General features: G+C 38.5%; 1 protein-coding gene across 1 annotated transcript in view; it reads right to left on the reverse strand.

Annotated features, from left to right (window-relative positions):
• The window catches only part of LOC133525043 (homeodomain-interacting protein kinase 2-like), a 138,329-nt gene that overhangs the window by 19,521 nt on the left and 98,572 nt on the right, over positions 1 to 20,236 (reverse strand). Inside the window, exons 3-6 of the mRNA XM_061861259.1 lie at positions 8,669 to 8,814; positions 5,319 to 5,467; positions 2,347 to 2,416; positions 1,679 to 1,814 (exon numbers count right to left, since the gene is read on the reverse strand). Coding sequence (XP_061717243.1) covers positions 1,679 to 1,814; positions 2,347 to 2,416; positions 5,319 to 5,467; positions 8,669 to 8,814 — 501 coding nt within the window. The remainder of the gene's footprint in view (positions 1 to 1,678; positions 1,815 to 2,346; positions 2,417 to 5,318; positions 5,468 to 8,668; positions 8,815 to 20,236) is intronic.

Raw genomic sequence — 20,236 nt, forward strand, 5'->3', positions numbered from 1 at the left:
TTAAACGATATACGTAATATGAATACGACTACAATCGATTTAAATAACTAACTATTATGGCGCAGTGATCCAAAGAGGGTCTTGGCCTCCAAAACGAGAGAACGCCACCTGTCCCGATCCTGTGCCACTTCCTGCCAGTTATCGGCTTTGAGTTGGCACAGATCCGCCTGTACACTGTCGCAAACTGTGTTTAAATAAAGACAACATAATTTCAAAGAAGTTATAGTGTTTTATTCTTGAAATAATTACTTAATCATAATTTTTCTTTATTCGATATTTTCAGTCCATTCCTTTTATAGTTCACTATACACTTATACAGGGGAAATGACCTCTCTACATCTACAGATGTAAGAGGTGCGTATTCGTAAAGTGATACTTCATCATTATTTGGAACTTACTGATATAATAACAAAAAATGTATATATTTTTATACATAAATATAACTCAAAACTTATTAAGTCTTATCCATCTTATGCTTTCGTCACCACATTGCATCCATCGGCCGCCCTTCGATCATCACCTTTATCAGTAGCGATATCGCACGGTAAACGATGTGACACTGCTAAAAAAATGGTTCAATAGATTACCATAGCAGTCACCCTTATATATGTCTTATCAAAATCGATAGCCTATTTAGTGCATACCCGCATATGTATCCTCAGATAGCATCAAAAGCTAAGGTATTTAGTCAGGTCAAAGTATCACACCGGTCGTTTAACTCGCCTCATCGCGAATTCAGAACGCGCACCCGTATGGACTAAACATGTCCTGACAAACTAAGTTCCCCTTTAAATCCCATTACATTTGTAAATAAGTATCAGTGGGCGGCGGGTCAATCTCCTAAAATTAAGGAGAGTCTTAAAGGACGATATTTCTTAGTGAAATTGACGTCAAACACTTTTAGGTCGTGTTTATGTTTAGACAAGATTCATAAAGTACGTGACGCGCGTATGAAATAGGGCATCAAAATAAGCAACCGCTGTGATTAAAGGCACTGGTTTAATTATATCGGGGACGCATGTGTAAAAATAAGGTTATTAAAAGTGGCTCATGATCTAAGGGGCACGTCAACGTCGAATGGCAAAAGGCCGTATTTACAAATGCATCTAGTGACATATGATCTTTTTCCTTGGAATAGCAGTGTGAGAGTAAATATTTTGAGGCAGGAGAAATGGTCAGACACTCTGGTGTTCAAACAGAGCGCTTTGGAGCGCTGCCAAACTCCATAATGGAGCTACGGAAAATTCTATGAGTAGGTATTGTTAGGTTGATAGTTAATCAGAGGTAATTAACGAGGTTATTTTTAATGGGAACGGAGTTGTTTGTGCCAAGCTTATTGTTTACTATGCAACGTAAAGCGGGCCTGTGTTCCTAATATGTAGGACATAGTTCCTACACTAATGATATTTGCGAGGGATTATGACCTAACCTTTAAATGAGTTTAATGAGTTTATTGATGTAATTAAGCTCATTTGACTAACAATTTGCAAAGACCTTTGTGTTTTCTGTTTGGGTATTTCGTTTATGCCACGATAAAAATACTTTAAAGACATTGTTAAGAATAGCTTAAGCGTCAGTTAATACTATAAAACAATAGCTACCCAGAAATGGTCCTGGTGCCAATTAATGCGTGGTTCGTGAACTTCCTGGTATACCTATAAAATGAGTAGATGCTGACCTCAATCTGTCCTTGGCGAGCATAGCTGGGGTGGTTCTTGAGGATCTTGATGGCGACTATCTCGTTGGTGCCCTTCTTCCAGCACTTCACCACCTGCCCGAACGTGCCTCGCCCGAGGAACTCCAACACCTCGTACCTGAAGCCACGTAAGTAATAGGAGTGACAACTCGATAAAAACGTAGATCCGATCATAAGTAATCCTTTTGGGTAAAATAGCAATTCCTTACTATGATATCGGTGCCTGTGTATGATTATAAAAGATGTCGTTAAGCAGAATTTGACTGTAGCTTAGATACCTAGAGAAAATTGAAATGCCCCGACTTGATTTGTCAAGCTTAGATCCAATCCTCAACCCATTATGATCAAGTTTCTCAATGGTTCAAAGAGATAGCAGTGTCTGTCGATAACTTAGGAATCAACCCTGGCTAAAAAGATCAATGTGACAATAGTAAGTGTCGAACACGTCCAGGGCCCCAAGGGTCGTCCTACAAAACTTTACAAGTGTACAAGTTGATAAAACATGTAAAAAAATACTTATCACAATAGTTTCAAATATTTCCCAGCTACAATATTGCTTCATTTCATTGTCCGAAAACGAGCCAACATAGAGATTAGTGTTATTCAAATTACCGGCTATTATCAGCCGATCAGTAACTCGATTGACTCACCTATTGGACGAGGAGTAGAGCACCTCATGCTGCACCAGCTGGTAGTCGCCATCGCCGCCACAGCCAGAGCCTATTGTATCCAAACGTAACGTCGGGTGCAACGGCGGGGCGCGCAGCGGCCGGCATGTGGACAAAAACGAATTACATGTTAGTTATGCGGTTCGATATTTAATCAACATCTTTAATTCAAAAATAATCAGCGCCAGACTATTTATAACGGAGATGGGACCGTTCAGGCGTCACATCAAATCGTTTTTGTCCCCCTTAATTATTTGTAAATATTTATGACGGAGTTTTTTGTCATTTTTATGACACCTTTGCTTATCTGATAGATGACTACTACAACCACACCAGAAATATCATTAAAACGTAGGACACACTTCGACAAAAAATTGTCTAAAGAAATTAGGTGAAACGCCCTCCAAGCGGTATGGGTGTCTGAATGTCGATATTCTTATCGACATTCAGACACCCATACCGCTTGGAGGGTTGCTGGGTTGAGTGAGACTAACAGGCTAATACTGTCGAACTCAAGAAATAGTATAAGTAATCTTTTATCTGACTGGAATAGCTGTCCAGACGATTTGGATACTTATTAATACCTATAGAAATAAATCACTTAAGCAAAAGCTGCCTTTCAAAGTTCAAAAAATACCAGATATATGTCATTCCCCTGAACATATATTATGATAGATGCCTTGGTTCAATCTATAAATGTAGTTATCTAGTAATATTTTCATTTCAATTAACAGCAATGGTCAATATGAACGTGAGCAGACAATTAATGTTGAAATACGATAAGGCCCCATAACCACTATCTATGGGTGGCTGCGGCAGCGACACGTGAGAGATAAGATAGCAATGGGAAAATCATGTGAGACGAACAATGTGAATGAAATAAGGGCGTTGGAAGATCGGGCAATATAAATGGATCAGTACCGAGAGTAGCATACTCAAGGTTTTACTGACAATGAGTGTAATCTATATTTTACCATCCTATAATGGTACTGGTACAAAGACAAAGCTAAGTTGGTCAGAAAAAATCTTGAGTCTTAAATAATTTGTAATTTATGTGTAATAAATTGAGACATAAAAATGTTTTATTTTTATTTTTTTACTGTACCAGCCACTATAGAAGCAGCAAATTTCAGCGTTCACTGCATGAAAGAAACTTTAAGACTAGCCAATCATTAACGTCTGTGGAATCTCTGTATGTATAGCCAAAATCCTTCACTAGAGATTCTATTTCGTATGTCCTGAAACTCTCGAGTTCAGACAAAGCGAATTGAGTATAGAGGCGTATTATCAAAGTAAATTGTGTAGTCAACTAAATTTACTGTCATCTTTCGACACAGCACGAAAACTCTTGGAATGACATTGTCTATTTGACCCATGTTCTTTCACTGATATGTGTTAAATATCAAACGGTGTCGCCCTCTACTCGAGTACAGGTCTAGTAAAGGTATATCGCCATCTATTCGAGCATTAATTTTTCTTGATTTTTCGAGGCACGTGTTTTTCATAGACTTTATTTATCTTATACGGAGTTATATATCTCTTTGCTTCGGAGCTTATCAACACAAAGTGGACTGTTTTTTTCACTTTGTATATGCCTGACTGATTGAATTCATTTAATGCGCGTCCTTTAGAGAGAAAGGACACTACATTAAAATGAATAACTTATTGGCATCGCCTGATCTATTTACTGTGCCCTTACTTGCAATGTAGCGAGGCAATGCGGGTGAAACTAACTTATTATGACGGACGATACAGGCGTAATGACTTCTATCGTACTACGGGAAACTACACAAAAATCCTACGATTAAAAATAAGCAAAGTGCAGTTGGAAATAAGGTTGATAATACCATAACCAGTGCGCTTAAGGGATAGTGCATGAAAGATCAAACAAACTACAGGTTCCGACACCCACGCTGGGCCAAAGTTCACCAATGTACTGGTTTGACCAAACGTTTTGAAAAGGTTGGTACTTAATCAAACATGTTTGGATGGTTGTTGGTGAACTGTAGCCCAGGATTGTTACCTCCTGTTAGATTGGTTGAAATTTAATACGTGTGTTTAGAAATTGTCCATATATGTGCGCCGTATACAGCTCAACCACGAAACTGTGGTCTATCAAAGCCTGTGTTATTGATAGAATGTCAGTTATCACAATCAGTTTGGCGGTTTTGTTATTGTGTAGGTACTAAAATTTGTTATTGACATATATTTTTTCAGGGCAGATTTCTTGCCAGTGTTGTATTAGCAACATGATTGGATAATTGTTAGTTAACAGACTAAGTTGACCCGACACGAGTTTTCCCGATATCGCAAGGTATAATTCTGTGGCCCTAGTGAAAAAGGGTACAAGTCTCTGGCAGCGCAGGTGTAAAGGGGTGTAAGTTCCACGTAACACTTATGCCCTTATACACCTAAACTGCCAGAGACTTGTACCCTTTTTCACTAGGGCCACAGAATTAAGCCTGACAAGTAACTTAATTGAATAAGGTAACAATGTGATTCAATGCGAGATTTCTTTTCAAAACCAAGCAAGACAATCTGTTTTTCTTCGTTTTGCAAATATTCGACATGTACCTTATCTTATATCATAAGTGTATATGTATAAAAATAAATTAAAAAGTAAAAAATGCACATATTTTGACTACTACCTTAAAATCCAACAAATCAACAAAAGAGTGTACAGAAAATGGTCACTACATAAAAGTGGCGCATTTTATACCTCATAATTGAAAATTAGGATCACTCTGACTCTTAGCGTTACTTCTTCAACTGAGCTTTACTTCTAATTGATACCGAAATATACCAAACAGCAATAACCACGAGCAGGCGAAAAGTTAACACTACCCAAGGAAAATTGTACGGATGAGATCGGCTGGGTCTCAGTTTAAGGAAGTATCCTCTAAAAGCCGTCGTGTCGTGCAATAAACTAAATAAGGAGGTAACAATGACATTACGTTTGTTACCTTGCGGCTGGGGCGGGTGGTTGGCCCCGCCCGCCGCTGTCTTGCTGTGGGCCGTCGTCGTTGCCTGTGGTGCCGTCTTGTGGCGAGCGGCCGCGCCGGCGGCCGGCGGGGCGCGACGCTGGTCGCTGGTGTCGCCGACACTGGAATCGAGATAACATACCTACATTAGTAATCGACGATGTTGAACAAACACATGTTTCAAATCGGAAAGAAACAAGATGCGATATGCAGGTTCTGCAAGGAGTCAGAGGAGACTGTTCCTGTGGACCACTAATGTCAAAAAGAAGTACCCACTTAGGGCGGCACGTATTGCAACCATATGAGGTACAGAACATTACGGCCCAAATAATCTGGAATTTCCTGGATTCCACGGGCATTAGTAATGAACTTCAAAAGGCTGTCACAATTGATCACTACCTCCCTATGAAATGTATGTAAGGCAACTGACTGATTTAATGTTCGTAAAACGATGGTCGTGGAAGTAGCCGCTATGGGTTCGCGCAAAATGGAAAATGCTTCTGCGAGCCCTATGTCCCTAATGAGGGGCAGTGTTACATCATCATCAAAACGATGGCCAATCTATATAGATAAAAACTTTAATGGGGACCACGTATCGTCTATCGATAATGTCGATCTCGGTACGCTAATACTTAGAAAACTTCAGATAAACCAAAACTTGGCATTCCGTAAACAATGAATGATAGCAGACACCGCAATTTATTTTTAAATCTTTTATAAAGTAGGTAATCAGCAATCACCAGTATCAAGGCATGGTATTTATTTGCGAGGAAGCCCTACAGAACTTCTGATTGTATTCTGAACTAAAAATTATACACTTGTCAATGTCCTACACTTGCGGCATTTTTTGCGTTGGTTTGTGTACGGTTTGTGCGCGTGTGCACACCTGCCACGAGTTTACTACGATTAATAAATAATAATACAACGTTATTGGGTAAAGCAGAACATACATTTTACATAACAATTATCATAATCAGCAGTAAATGTTAATATGGGCATTTAGATTCTAATGTGTTTAAATTATCACGTTTTATCATTCTTTAATGAGTATTTTTGGTTATGTATTTCTAACGTAGATTCATACTTTATTTACATCTTACAGCTATAAATGTTACATGAACCCGTATTCGTAACGAGAGAGAGCACTTACGGTTCAAACAAGTCGAATTCATCATCAAATTCATAAGTTTCATATTTGATCTTATGTAGAGACAAATCCATTTTCACCACACTTATACACTATTCACAACCTTTTTAAGGAATATTTAAAACGAAACATCACAAACTTAGAATATCACAAGCGTTTTCTGTGTTAAAACATTCGGCCGACGCGCTGCGTACTTGCGTACGCGCAGCCCGGAGGGTTGGGGTGGAACAGACTGGCGTGGAGGGGACGCCAGGTAGCTGGGGTCGCAGTACCCCGAATTCCATGAAGGCGAATATTTTTTATTATGTGCGAGGGAATGTTTTGGGGAACTGTTATGCGCGCAATTGCAGTTTTGGTGCACGCCATTCAACTTTTACTTTAGTCTTTACTAGTTCAATGTAATTTTGGTACACGTTTAAAAAAAAACTTTAATAAACCAATGTACGTTTGTGAAATACAACCACTATAGTCAATGAGAGAGGTCGTTGTGGAGTTGTTTGCTTGTTTTTGTTAATTGGAATTTGACCGCTGTTGATTATTTACTAATAGACAACGATCAATGTTGCAAAAATGCTATATAGAATCTAATAGAGCGGCCTAAAGGCCTAGTTTCAACAGACACGATTCATTGCCGTGTGTCATGAGCTAGAAGTACTTAGTATCTTATACCTTTAAACGAGCAATTCTTGTATATATATATATATATATATATATATATATATATATATATATATATATATATATATGTATGTATATATATTTCTGTGATCTCGGAAACGTCTCTAACGATTTCGCTGAAATTTGGTATATGGGGGTTTTTGGGGGTATACAATCTATCTAGATTAGTCTTATGTTTGGGAAAACGCGTGTTTTCGAGTTTTCATGCGTTTTTCTTTCGACGCAGAATATGTTCGCTAATTTCGTATTGCCGGCCACTGTCCGTCTGGTCCAGCGGGTTAAGACGCGGACTGCTAAACGAGTGTTCCGAGTTCGAATCTCGCCCGGTGACTAATTTTGTTTTTTTTTTTAATATGTTCAAGTTTATATATAATTTTTTAATTTTTATTGTTTTAGACAAGTTTAATTTAGTAAAAAAATGTAGTTAAGATTATCACCACCATATTACAATAAATAGTTATAACCGAGCAAAGCTCGGTCGCCCAGGTACTAACAATAATGCCTGCTATGTGTACAAAAAGGCGTAAAACGTACAAATGTATCCGATCGAAGAACACCACTGTTCACTGTGTAACATGCAGTTTTTTCATAAGAGACTAACCCGAAAACATACATATTAAGGTCAATACGGATAAGTACCTCTTACGGGATAAGTCTGGCTGTCGTTCACATTGGTCCTGTTTACACACTGATTATGGTTTATGGCGAGTTCAAACATTTGCCACTAACCGCAATTGGGTGGCCACGCTTACCCCAATTTTTGCTAATTGCAGTTTTGGCTATAATAAGAATAATATCTAACCGGGATCTTTGGCGAAATGAATAGTGACAATTATATTCCCGGAAGGTGATTCATTGCAGAATCAGTTCATTAAAAGAAGTCATTAAAATCTCATCTGACGGCTCGATTTTACTCAGAAATTTTTTCGTTCGTAATCTGTTACCCGTATCACGATGAATTCTTCCCAAACGACCAAAAATGGATTGACAAATAATCTTCTTGGGAAAAAATGTGTCTTTGCTTAGGTAGGTATTGTAACGAGGGATACGGTAGGTATATCTGCGGTGGGGAATGGAAACGCAGACGTAGATTTCTGATATAATATATATTTTATCTTCTTTTTAAAAGATTATAAATCAACTACCCGTAATGCCTGCCACTCCCCGAATGGCCGTCTCCAAATCTTTATTCATTTAGCAGGGCGATAATTCTGAATTCAAATCTATAACTGAGGCCAGTTATCTACAAAAAGACTTCGAAGGTTCCAAACCTTCACAGTATCTATGTCTGAAGCGTTGTAAGTAAATAATTAGGCTGTGCGCGGACTAAGTTCGGATCGAGCATCTGAATATGTCGTGCTTATTGTATAACGCGATGTGACAGGCCGCTTTCCTGCTGTCAGAGTGAAGGAGAAAATCATACAGAATATCTCGATAATTTATGACCGACCGAAACTTGGGGGTGTAGCAACATTACCAGCAAAATGAGTGTACTCACGGCGCGTCGCGACAGCACGGTCGTGCGCAGAGCACGGGCGGAGCAGGCGGCAGCGCGGGCGGAGGGGACCGCTCAGCATCGCACGCGCGACTCGGCGCGGCGGGCGCGGCGCAGCAGACCGGCCCTACGCCTGACCAACACTTGCTCTGAAAAAAAATTACACGTTCAAAAATAACTGCCGCGGTAACACTATAACTTAGGAGAACCAGTTGTACACTGCAATCATACTATACTCGTACTGGTAACAGCGGGAAGTAAGAAAGTAAGAAATTCCCACTGTGTAAACTGGAAAAAGGTAGGAACCAATAAAATACAGCCACAATTGAATTGAGAGCATTAAAAATAATACATTTTTAGTAACTTTAACCTCCTAAGGCACAATGTACTCTGTTTTAATCTAATTAGAACATTGAGTATTAATTCTTCCGACTGAAATGATGAAAATTCTAGGAAGATTCTGTTCAATAGAAAATTCTGTTCTAACAATAATTAACTGTTAATCAGGCTTGATATAAATAAAGGGCTAATTACCCAGTATAATTACGCAATATAATCTCAAAACAGTTAATTGACAAGGCCATTGTGACGTTAAAAGCGGTTTAATAACCACATAACAGTACTTCCATTGAACGTTAACAAGAATGATAAGTAAACAGACGTGCGACTTATTAACAATGCGTCTATGGTTAGACTAATGAAAGATATGCGTTAATACATGGGAAACGCAAAAGCATAAGGCGGGGTGCATACGGCGTCTTTTTGCAACATTTCTTCTTCTTGTAATGATGAAGGCCAAAAATAGAAGGTCACATGAAAATGTCCAAAGAAACAAGTGTGCCTATAAGTATAAAGTGTAAGGACCGTCTGTATGGCGACGCTAGCGATTGATGGGTGTTTGAATCTATCCAAAACTACCTGTATGTACTTAAAAAGGAATATAATAGCGCCAGTCCTAAATTTACATACAACACAATCAACTGGCACGCACTTTTGCACTTATTGACACAAGACGAATTGAAAGTTGAAGACGCAAAGATGATAAGCGCATGGGCATGGCGGAGGTGTGGACATACCTTTTTATTGTACCGCGACTAAAACTATTTTCGCTGTGTGTAACCGACCTAAGACAAACACTGACAATATCTAGCCTTTCGTGACACCTAACAGTCTTCGAGAGCCGTTGGACGCGATTGTATGCCGGGTCGAACAATAACCTATGTACTCGATAGTACAGATTGTACAATGTATGTCGGTGTGTTTGTATCGGTATCTAGTGAACCTCACATGTAGCGCGATAGACGACCGGTTCTAAACCCGTCTAACAACAGTATGTTACGATAGATATTGCATCTCACATCGTAAAACTAAAACAGGGTACTGCCTTTCTTTTGAAGAAATATGTTTCGCACAGATCTCTCGAACAACATATAAGGTCAACTGGGGTAAGAGAAACAGTTTATTTTGCTCAGGGCAAGAGAAAGTCCTTCTTCTACATAAATATTTTTTAGTTACTTTTATTTATGCATTTGTTTTTTTTTTAATATTATCGTTTAATTTAGTTTTTAATATCTTTAAGTACCGTAAAATGGGGTGAGGACAAAACTGATATTCAAACTTCGATAAAACTTTATTTTTACATTTGGCAAACTGATTTTTATGTTTTATGAATAAATGTTCCGGTAGTTTGAATTTTAGTTTTTTTTATGATTTTGTGTAGTTCCATTGCTTAACTTTAAAGATAAAATAGTAGGAAATCCCAGCCCACCCCGTAGTAGGGGTGAGGAGGGATTTCCTACTGAGGTGAGTTGAGAAAATTGTTGGACACTTTGGGATTGTGAACATTATAATAGCTTGATTTGTTATTAGAATATATAATTTACGTAACAGTAGCCTGTAAAAACCAACTCACCCCATTCATAACCCAACTGCCCTCGTAATCCCAACTCACCCCATTTTACGGTATCTCTGTTTATTTTTCCTATGAAAGAGTTCTTCTTACCCCGCCTAACCTTAAAGAGAATATTTCAAAATATATTATGTCGACTACTTATATTGATCACGTATACAACAAACTTGATAAACTCTATTTCTGTCTAACAGAAATATTAACTGCCCCTGCTATTACAACAACCTTGAGCGCTTTTGGATGTCAATAACACTTCTATTAGTTTGTTTTCTTATACGAATACAGACCGGTGAGCGATGGCATGACAAAGCTAAAATAACTGTTGTATTTATAGAAAATACACATATTGAGGTTAAGAAATAAAAGCATAGTGTCACGAACTTTTTAAGTGGTAAGGAAATCTCTATTTGACAGAGGCCCAGCCCAAGGAGTTACTAATCTATACTCCTAAGTATATGTAAAATACTCGTTAAACATTGTGTGGAAACGATTCGATGTACGTAACACCTCCTTAGGAGCATAAATAGTTACCAGTAGCTCATTAGAAACGGAAATCGCCTTATTTATTTGATGATAGTGTAGTCTGTAGACCATTTAAAGTATCCCGTATACATTTGCAGCTGACTGATTCCGTCAGCTGGGCGACAAGAATGTCCTATAAAAAAATACATTGTGATGTTTGTATGGCTAATTGAAGTACCTATAAATGCACCAACGCGAAATGTAACTAAGTTTGCCCGTAACGAAGATATAAAAGTCAGTTCCAGGCTCTCAGGCAACTTCTAGAATTATGTAAAACCACACAACAACACTACATTATGTATGTTTATGTATGTGAATACATTTTTTTTTAAATATACACAACGGAGTTTTTAAAAAAACACGATGTATAATAGATGTTATAGTCCTGCTAAACAACTTTTTCGTTATGCTCATTCAAATACTATACTAAAAGAATAAATAAACAAAAAACAAGGACATGGAATACATTACTCTGACTACTTAGGGCCTGAGGCAAACGATCCTTTCATAGAAAGTAGGCAATGGCGGGACGTTTGAGCCATCTCGAGTTTAGGTATTCTTATCTTGTCTGTCGGAGTCGGAGTCTGAAGATCAAAGTCACGAGCGACATTTAGATAAAAACTGTTCTATGTAGGAAATTAGGAATCAATTTTGGTTTTAACGTACGATTAGGAGCATAATGCTGTCTGCCGATTACTTCAGTGAGAAAAAGGAATGATGGTGTGTTTTCAGAGCATATATATTGAATAGAGTAAACTTATAAGTTGACGACACTTTAACTGATCTGGTATACAATGTTTACTATTTCTAGGATAAATTACGAGGGTAATCTATTAATCGATCCGCAACGTACTCATATCTAGAACGGCTCCAGAGGGAATTCGAGACCGATTTTTACAAAGAGAACACGTCGTTATGTAAGAGTTAAGCACAGATTGGCCTAGTTTTGTCACAACGGCACGTAAAAGACAAATAAATTGTCTTAAAGCGAAGAACCCGTAATACCTCGTACCTGCAAACTATCGCTTAGAAGAAAGGTCGTCGAAATGCACGGCAGATTGATTAATGGAGACATTGCCTTGTCTAAGGAAAAGACGTCATGCTGACTTTAAAAAACATAATATATACATTATATATCATCATCATCATCATCATAAATTTAAGAACTGCGCCCTTGTCGGTGAAGCAATCTCCATTGCCTTTTTTAACAAAGACAAAAGCTGTCAACCGTTTGTGCGACATGGCGAGTCAATAAGCATTCCCCTGATGTCAGACAGCAGTGGCATCGACATCAGTAGGTACTGGCGGGGGCCAAAGATGTGTGACCTGGTAGGGCCTACGACTAAAGATTAGAAGGCGTGTAGCCCTTGGTTCCTAAACTGCGGAATGGGAGGCAGGACTGGCAAGAGGGAACCACTACTCTACATCCCTAACTTGAAGCAATTTATGGATAGTGTACTCGTATAGCAGTAATTAAAAATATCTATTAGTACGGTCGCCAAGCCGCTCCGAGGCCAGATTTAATTGACTCAGCTCGGCCTTACCCACAACCGGTATCAATGTGTTCGGACAGTTCTCCTGATCACCGTACATGCGGTAGTAAAGCGGAAAAATGGTGGAGGGGATAGTAATGACGTCACAAAGATGGCGGCCGGACCTATTCTTTTTGGCGGTGTATCTCGAAAACCACTTAACCGATTTTAATCATCAAGATGTCAAATAATAGCTTATATTATGGAGATTATTTCCTTTTCTACAAACATTTACGTGAAACCTATAGGGAAAAAAATAATCACAAAAAACAGTTTTTTTATAAAATTATTATTTTTTATTTTGTAAAAATCTCCGTAAATATTAGCATTTCGCAAATTTTGTTTAATATAAAACATATTGCTTCATTATCAAGGAATATAATGAGCCTTAAAACATACAGATCGAGTAATAAACAATGAAGCTACACTCATTTATTTGCGCATGGGTAACGATAACTGGCTTTTACCGGTCGAAACTGTGGTGACTGTTACGATACGTATTGAATGGAATTTATAGAGTATCGGTTTTAATTACTGAAATTATAATTAAAATTATAAAAACCAGACACAATAATGTTACCTTACTTCGACGTTTAGTCTCTTTTTTCGTCTTAATCATAGGTAGGTACATATTTCTTTTTACTTAAAAATTTTATACAGGGTGAACTTTTAACCACCAGTCATACTCTGCGCAGCGACTTTATAGGTCATACTTAACAACTTTTACTATGGGACCAATTCCGAAATCGCGAAAAAAAATTTGACTGTCCCATATAAAGGTGCGACCAACTTTACCAGACCAAAACTTTTCCAAACTGAGCTACAGCTGTCCGATGAAGTTAAGTACTTAGGACTAACTCTCGACAATAAACTCAATTGGAACAACCACATCAACAAACGGATAGACAAGGCGGGAGTTGTCTTCTGGCAGTGCAGAAGGATGATTGGTAAGAGGTGGGGACTCAACCCGAAAATTACCCTCTGGCTCTATAAGACGATAATCCGCCCCTTACTCTGTTACGGTGCTCTGGTTTGGTGGCCAAGAACAAACCTAGGCAACGTACGAGACAAACTACAAAGACTTCAAAGGCTCGCATGCGCGGCCACCACTGGCTGCACGAGGTCTACCCCGACTGCAGCCATGGAGGTCATGCTAAACCTTCCACCGCTGCACCTACACATACAGCAAGAGGCCAGTCTCTCAGCGGTAAGGTTGCGAACCCTCAAGATATGGTCTAACATCACAGGAGCTCTTCACACAAAATGCCTGGAAAAGGTGTATGACGAATTTCCAGTGCTTAGGTCAGGCACGGACCGGATTCACAAACAAGCTATCTTCGATAAAAGGTACAAAATACAGTTATATGAGGACGACAATCATGAAGGACTCAATCCCTGGGAGCTGAGAATCTTCACTGATGGGTCCAAAACAGACAGCGGATCGGGCTCTGGAACCTTCTCAGAAGACCTGAACATGTCGATCACCACTCCGCTAGGAGCCCATAACTCGGTATTCCAAGCTGAGTGCATGGGCATCATAAACGCGGCGGCTACCATCACTGCAAGGAAGGTAGTAGGATCCTCCATCCGCATACTCTCCGACAGTAGAGCAGTCTTAATGGCTCTAAATAGCCATATAGTTACATCCAAACTTATACACGAATGCCACGAACGACTAATGGAGGTATGTCATAATAACAAGATCACCCTACAATGGATCAAGGGACACAGTGGATCCCGAGGTAACGATGCTGCGGACGAGCTTGCCAGGCAAGGATCGAATGCGGGGGCGATTGGTCCGGAACCGATTCTTCCGATACCATTTAGCAAGGTACGCTCAATGCTGCTGGCACGTACAGGGAAACTACACACAGAACACTGGCTGAACCAGACTGGATGCAGACAGGCAAAAGAAGCCATGCCTGGCATCAACGGAAAACTCACAAGGGCGCTCCTGCAACTAGGGAAGGTCCGACTGAGTATGGTAACCAGTGTCATAACAGGTCATGGACTATTTAACAAACATCTTTTCACAACAGGTGTCACAGACAGTCCCCTGTGCCGAGGTTGCATGGAGACAGAAGAAACAGCCTCTCACGTGGTGCTGGAATGCAGCGGAGTGACTCCATACAGGGCTAAACATCTCGGATCTCCGAGAGACCTCCCCGAGGTCCTACTCAACATCAAAGGTTTGATAGGATTCCTCGAGGAGCTGGGCTGGCAGGACTAGCCCACCCCCAACATATCACGCAAAATAGGCGCAAGTCGTCGAGTTGCGGAAAAATCGCCCGAATACAATACAATACAATACAATACAAGGTGCGACCAGACCGCAGCTTAAAAAACGGTCACGATACGGAATCGCAGTGACGCGTCGTATGCGTACCGTTTTTGACGCATGCTCCCCACACCGCTGTTTAAAAAACGGTGACGGTACGGAATCGCAGTGACGTGCTTCACGCGAATCTTTTTTGTTCGCAAAACAGTTGCGTCTTTTACGTCACCGGTACGGTGTCTGCCATAAGATCTCCGTGTAATATTTTTTGCGATTTTTACGCAGTTCAATTTACGGTGCGTCAGCTTATTATAAGCAGCGGTGTGGCGAGCATGCGTCATGGACCCGGGTACGTCCTTAAACTACGTCCAAAAGAGAGGTATGGGCATTGTGAATGTCATCTCGCTTTGTGTGGTAGGGCACAGCCAGTGGGTGTCATTCCAGATCCAAATTTTCTTGCGTGATTCGGCATTGGTCCCATAATAAAAGTTGTTCAGTATGACCTGTAAAGTCACTGCGCAGAGTATGGCTGGTGGTTAAAATTTCATCTTATACCTATATTCGACACAAGTAGTAAGTACTTACAGACCAACTATGATACACATTTTGCCTGTATAGTGATACATAGTGAATAAATTAATACCTGATTTAAAAAATAAAACAAAAATAACAAATAGCATGTTGTTTAATTCAGTAATCACTAATCAGTCTTAAACAATGAACATCATACTTTTAGATTAGACAACAAAATGTATATTTATACTGTGTTTCGACTTGAAAGATTTTACTGCTTTAAAACATAAGACAAACCTACCAACCAAATGTATAAAAGAAAATGTTTTTTGTGATTATTATTTTCCTATAGGTTTCACGTAAATGTTTGTAAAAAGGAAATAATCTCCATAATATAAGCTATTAGTTGACACCTCGATGAATACAATCGGTTAAGTGGTTTTAAGATACACCGCCAAAAAGAATAGGTCCGGACGCCATCTTTGTGACGTCATTACTATCCCCTCCCACCATTTTTCCGCTTTACTACCGCATGTACGGTGATCAGGAGAAACGCCCGAACACATTGATACCGGTTGTGGGTAAGGCCGAGCTGAGTCAATTAAATCTGGCCTCGGAGCGGCTTGGGGACTACTAATAGTAAAAGTTGTTCAGTATGACCTATAAAGTCGCTGCGCAGAGTATGACTGGTGGTTAAAAGTTCACCCTGTATAAAATTTTTAAGTAAAAAGAAATATGTACCTACCTATGATTAAGACGAAAAAAGAGACTAAACGTCGAAGTAAGGTAACATTATTGTGTCTGGTTTTTATAATTGTCATTATAATTTCAGTAATTAAAACCGATACTCTATAAATTCCATTCAATACGTATCGTAACAGTCACCACAGTTTCGACCGGTAAAAGCCAGTTATCGTTACCCATGCGCAAATAAATGAGTGTAGCTTCATTGTTTATTACTCGATCTGTATGTTTTAAGGCTCATTATATTCCTTGATAATGAAGCAATATGTTTTATATTAAACAAAATTTGCGAAATGCTAATATTTACGGAGATTTTTACAAAATAAAAAAAAATAATTTTATAAAAAAAACTGTTTTTTGTGATTATTATTTTTCCTATAGGTTTCACGTAAATGTTTGTAGAAAAGGAAATAATCTCCATAATATAAGCTATTATTTGACACCTCGATGATTAAAATCGGTTAAGTGGTTTTCGAGATACACCGCCAAAAAGAATAGGTCCGGCCGCCATCTTTGTGACGTCATTACTATCCCCTCCACCATTTTTCCGCTTTACTACCGCATGTACGGTGATCAGGAGAACTGTCCGAACACATTGATACCGGTTGTGGGTAAGGCCGAGCCGAGTCAATTAAATCGTGTTTCTAGAGGGCTTTTGAGATTTGGCGACCGTACTATATAACATATTCAATATTCCAGCAAAACTTTACTGACTATCGATGTTTTATAATGTATTTGCAATTAGCGACGAATTCTCAGTAAACAGAGTGGTGATGGATCATAAAATTCGAATATCACTCGTTCTCGAGATAAGTAGAAGAATGACGAACCCAACAACGCCATATCATTCTAATTAATCGACATCTACAGAAAAAGTGACATCAAAAATAAATAAATCTTTAACATATTTAGTATTCAGTAGAAGAGTAGTTAAACAAATGGAGGAATCTTAGACCAACACAGGTTAATAGGGAAGCGACAATCGATCGAGGTATTTACGGTCGATAAGTCGCTGCCGCGGTCATCGGTGACCGGCGCACACGCGTCGAAAACGAGGCGGAAGCCACAATCACAAAGTCCCTTCCGTCGTATAGAGTAGGTTAGTAAGTAATTATTACGTCTAAGCTAACTCTGTAATTATTAAATTTCCGCTGATTTTTAAATATATTGCCAGTGTCTGGAAAATCGAATCTTGCTCGATGCGGTGATTTTTTTTTTTTTTTCAATTATATAATTCTAAGTTCGCTAGCAGACACAGACTTTATTTTATTGATCCATCGAAGGTTCAAGCTAATTTGGTTGCCAATACTATCGGTATGAAATGTCCAATGTAAAGTAAACTTTTTATTTACGAGCTTAATGTATCATTATACTTTATAAATTTGATATTTATAAACAATTTAAGAGAAAATGGCTCATTGGAGTCATTAGCATTGATCTTTAATTAATGAGACACGAGTTTAGAATAAGTTCTAGCTTTTACATACTTGCAATGCTTATGCTAATTCACAACAACAGATATTAGGGTTTCTTCCTTAATTACACAATGGTATTTCTATTTACAGATCTCAAACGTTGAAACTTAAGTACCTATGCAGGAGAATTTATCGTTTTGGAATACAATTGTTCTCTATTTTATCGTTAGCTATAAAATTGTATTAAAAAAGTCCTGTCATTTAATGTAGGCTCATTTTCTGTCGAACGAACTTTGCAAGCGTGCATTTTTATTTGCCTTCAAAGGAAATATTCTGTTACAATAGCTATTAAGAACGTGCATACAAAATAAATAAATGATTAATAACAACACGAAACGAATAATTAGCCCTTGAGCCGTAATTAATGTCGATAAACATTTTCCTCGTACCGGGAAAACAATAATAATGTCCATCGGAAACTACTGTTATTGTATGCGTTTTACAAATTTGCAGTAACGCCCCTCATTTGGATATTTCATAAAGTAATGCATTTAAAATTACTTTCAAAATGAAGCGGCAAAAAGTAAAATTTCACTGAAAATATAACCATCAATCATGTCATATATGTATAATATACAAAACAAGATTAGTGATGACAGTTTCTAAGGATGTTCTAATTTGTCTTTGTCTTGTCTTTTTCCGAAAGTTGGCGACATTGGTGAAACAAAACAATTTTGGTGCAGACAAAAACTTAGTCGTGGACGGTTTGAAAAACGGATCGTAAGAAATAATTGCCTCCATTGATTTTAACCCCTCGGATACACCCTGTATTGACCGAGGAAGTGCTAATATTATATGTTATGTGCTCAACTAAATAATCTACTTGTATACTACTGTTAAGGCAATAAAACATCTATACTACAGCAAACTCAGTTCCATGCATCAAACCACACAAAAAATAAAATTCTTAAGTAATATTCAACATACACTATTTGTCTACTAATAACAGACAAACTACACACACACACACCTATGTATAAAAACCATGCATATGTCCTGAAAACAATAAACACATAGTAGAACTATGCGATGTTATTACTTCTCAGTTTTAGTTTGGCGTCGGAGGAATCTGCCCATTGCGAAAGGCGCTATGGACAGCTAGTTTGACGCATGGAACTAGACTACGGAACTTAGGTCGGAAACCAGAATGTTTAATCGTTTGTCACTGAAAAAAGTTGATTTGATGTTGGCAAAACAAAGTGGAAATGATCGATTAAATAGTATAGTTAATAGAATTTTTTCTTCTCTAATTTAACTCTGATTGGACAATATTCCACTTTTCGAAATTTTCAATGGATAAAATTATTTTGTGCGTAGGCTATACCTTCGCAAAATTGTATACGTGACATAATAAACATTATTGATTGCTTGACCAGTCTACTAACACTCATAAGCAAACACTATAAAAATGTATCACACACATGCCTAACTAATATTTGTGAGACAAGTGATTGCTAGTATTTTACTTAGTGGGATGTGACAGAGCCAGCGACAGAATAATACAGACAGAAATGTCTAAGATCCGCTAATTTATTTATGCTGCTATTGTAATAATCCGCAATTACTCGTGGTAAAGGCCGCATACGGTCATATTATGGCAGCGAACTATTATTTCCCAAGTAACTAGGATACAATTTGTAACAAGCTGCAAAATTCGAAAATAGCGAGTTGGGAAAGAAATTTGTGCAACTGTTGTAAAGGCGGTCGGAAGTTGGGCGAAAGGGAAAAAAACCCGTTTCGCAAGACTGCCTGTCGACAAATGGCTTGGCAAATAAAATGGGAAAGAATGTGCTAACACGGACGGCCGAATGAAAGGGCGCCAAATATACTTTTACTTGGAGTATACGATTTAGATATCTTTTGATATCATTAGTATAAAATAGTGCAAATCTTTTGACTTTGACTAATTTTAATCTAAGATCACGTGTGTAAATACCATATGAATGCAGTATTAAATCTCGTAAACCTAGTTTGATGTTTCAAATTAAATATACATATACACCATTTCGACAGGATAAATTTAAATACATTAAGTATAGTTAACTTTGCAAACCAAAATTCTTATTTTGGCATGTAGAATTTATTTTTTTATTTTGACAGTCCCAGTCCAGACCTTTTAAACATGTTTGAACAAATAGATGAATGTCATATCAGCCCAATCAGACTGAAGTTTATTCCGGGACAATTCACGTGCCTTAAACCGTAATTACCAAATGTATATTTATTCGAAAGCCGAGCGTGATCTAAACCAAAACCTAACGTGGGTTGCATCCGCCCGGTCTTAAGATACACCTCTTATTAAAAGGTCTTCATCTTTCCTTATTACAACGTACATAAGCTGTTCTAGTACTGTGTGGCGCGTGCGCAGCAGTCGGAGCAGTCACGACCCACGACAGTCAGCGGCCATGGCGGGCGTCACGGGCCCACGTAGTGTCATTCTGATCTCTTACCTAGTCAGAGACTGATGGACCAGTTTAGTTGCGTTCTTTAGTGTTATTGGTCTCAATGTCAGGTTATACTGGATAGGAAGCGCTCGCGCAAACGAAGAAAGGCAATAAAATAAAAGGCCCGGATAGTTTTGGTAGAACGCAGCTATGTGCT

This window comes from Cydia pomonella, chromosome 14 (genome assembly GCF_033807575.1).
Source record: "Cydia pomonella isolate Wapato2018A chromosome 14, ilCydPomo1, whole genome shotgun sequence".
Classification (NCBI taxonomy): Eukaryota; Metazoa; Arthropoda; class Insecta; order Lepidoptera; family Tortricidae; genus Cydia; species Cydia pomonella.